At 40.4% G+C, this 1,973-nt stretch overlaps 1 protein-coding gene across 1 annotated transcript in view; it reads left to right on the forward strand.

Moving 5' to 3' along the window:
* The window catches only part of timm50 (translocase of inner mitochondrial membrane 50 homolog (S. cerevisiae)), a 25,683-nt gene that overhangs the window by 4,008 nt on the left and 19,702 nt on the right, over positions 1–1,973 (forward strand). The window contains exon 2 of the mRNA XM_015402121.1: positions 1,638–1,794. Coding sequence (XP_015257607.1) covers positions 1,638–1,794 — 157 coding nt within the window. The remainder of the gene's footprint in view (positions 1–1,637; positions 1,795–1,973) is intronic.

Consider the following 1,973-nt stretch of genomic DNA (forward strand, 5'->3'; position numbering starts at 1 on the left):
GTGAAAACCAAGTCTGATAACACAACCAACTTTTTTTTTATCATCTCAGCCGCTCACAGCCGCAGGAGTACGAGCTGTGTAGGGCCCGGCACGGCTCTACATCATAACTCAGGTCTCTTAAGTTATTTTTCTTTCAAACAATTCTGTTATGGTTAAAAAAAGTTTTTTAAATAAAGATTTAATTCGAAGTCTGTGTTTGTCTTCTTTATTAAAATTAAACCATTTAGCAATATTATAAAAGTCAAGGCAGAGCTGCACATAAAATATGGTTTCAAATCTTTTCAATAATTATCGATGTCGAATCAATATGCATTTTTTTTTTATCAATAAGCTTTTTTTCTATATCGCCCAGCCCTAATCGCAACTGACTGTGACGTAGGAAGAGCGACAGAAAGCTGGTGGTGGTGTCTAAACAAACAGCCTGTCAGTAAAACAGTGAATACGTCCTTCTTAAAAATGAATGAGCGTAGAGCCTCTTCCTGCTGTCTAATCCTTCCAAAACTGATTCCAAAGCTGAGTCAAACGACAACTGTTCAATAGTTGTTTCCATCTTCTTTGTTGTACTTCCTCCAGCGTCGTGCAGCTTTGTCGTCACGCCCTCAAAACTCTGCCCACTTTGCATCCAGAAATTAAAAACACATCTCTGTGTTGTGATTGGCCAGCTAGTTACAGGGCCTGGGGCATTGATCGAGGCTAGACCACTCGCAGGCAAAAATGATTTTGGCCGCTGGCGGGTGGGGATAGTTTACTAGACTATTGAAGGATAGTGGCTAGATCATCAAAGAGTTTTGGCAGGTGCAGAACATACGATGGAGGCTGGCAGCTTCCTGTTTACATCCATCACAGGCGGAGTCTAGTTCAGGATAAATCTTAGCCAATTTCTCTTTAAAGTAATGAAGACGATGAACCACTTTAACATTGTGACTCACAAGAGGAGTGAATCCTTTTACCACCAGCTCCCAAGTTTCCTCTGATACAGACATCTGCATATCATTCTCTCCCCAAGTTTTGGGAGGTTCAAGGGGTCCCGGGCTAAGGGTATTAATTGCATTATAGAGGTTAGTAATGCAGCCCTTCGTCGTAGGGTTAAAATCAGGGATGTTATCTAATAGATGTTTGGAAGAAGAGCTGGAAATTGAATGAATTTAGAGCGAGTGAAATCTTAAACCTGTAAATGCCTAAAAAAAAAAAAAAATAGTTTTTGATTGGTTAAATTTCTCAGATAGCTGATTGAACGTGTATATATATATATATATATATATATATATATATATATATATATATATATATATATATATATATATATATATATATATATACCCTATAGTGTCCAAGGGGGAAACGTTTTTTTGAGATTGGAGAAGCAGAAGGCAGGTCTTTTTGAAAGCTTGTCTAAACAGATCCTGACTGAATCACGTATAACTGGGTGATCTCTCATTTTAAAGTGGAATGAATGTATATTTAAACCTTAGAGATGTTTGATTCAATCCTGGAAGCTCTGAGTTTGTCTGTAGAATCAGTGAAACTTCCGATGCTGCTCGTCCTGTCAGCGATGCAGGTTATGCGCTCCCAGTTCCCTGGTTTTCAGATGTCTGTTCCAGTGAGTTCCAGTGAATCTCACAGTGTTTATGTTTCAGGGCCAGCCGCCTCCGGAGGGCGAGCGGGGCGAGAAGGATGGAGAGCAGGCGGAGGACAAGAAGCAGAAGGAGAACACTGCCTACGCTAAGAAGATGGCGCTACGGCTGGCCGGACTCATGGGGCTGGGCGGGGCTGCCAGCCTGGTTTATATATTCGGTGAGTGAGATGAAGTTGATCACAGATTAAATGATTTAGCAAACAAAAGAGGATCAACTTGATGCCTAAACAGCCTAAAACACACATTTAGAGAAAGTAATGTTTACAAAGGAGGACGTGGGAATGGTCTAAAGAGGTTTATTGAATGGCTTTTAGAAAATCCTAGATCAGGGGTAACC

The sequence above is a fragment of the Cyprinodon variegatus genome, unplaced genomic scaffold, assembly GCF_000732505.1.
Source record: "Cyprinodon variegatus isolate N-32 unplaced genomic scaffold, C_variegatus-1.0 Scaffold1301, whole genome shotgun sequence".
Classification (NCBI taxonomy): Eukaryota; Metazoa; Chordata; class Actinopteri; order Cyprinodontiformes; family Cyprinodontidae; genus Cyprinodon; species Cyprinodon variegatus.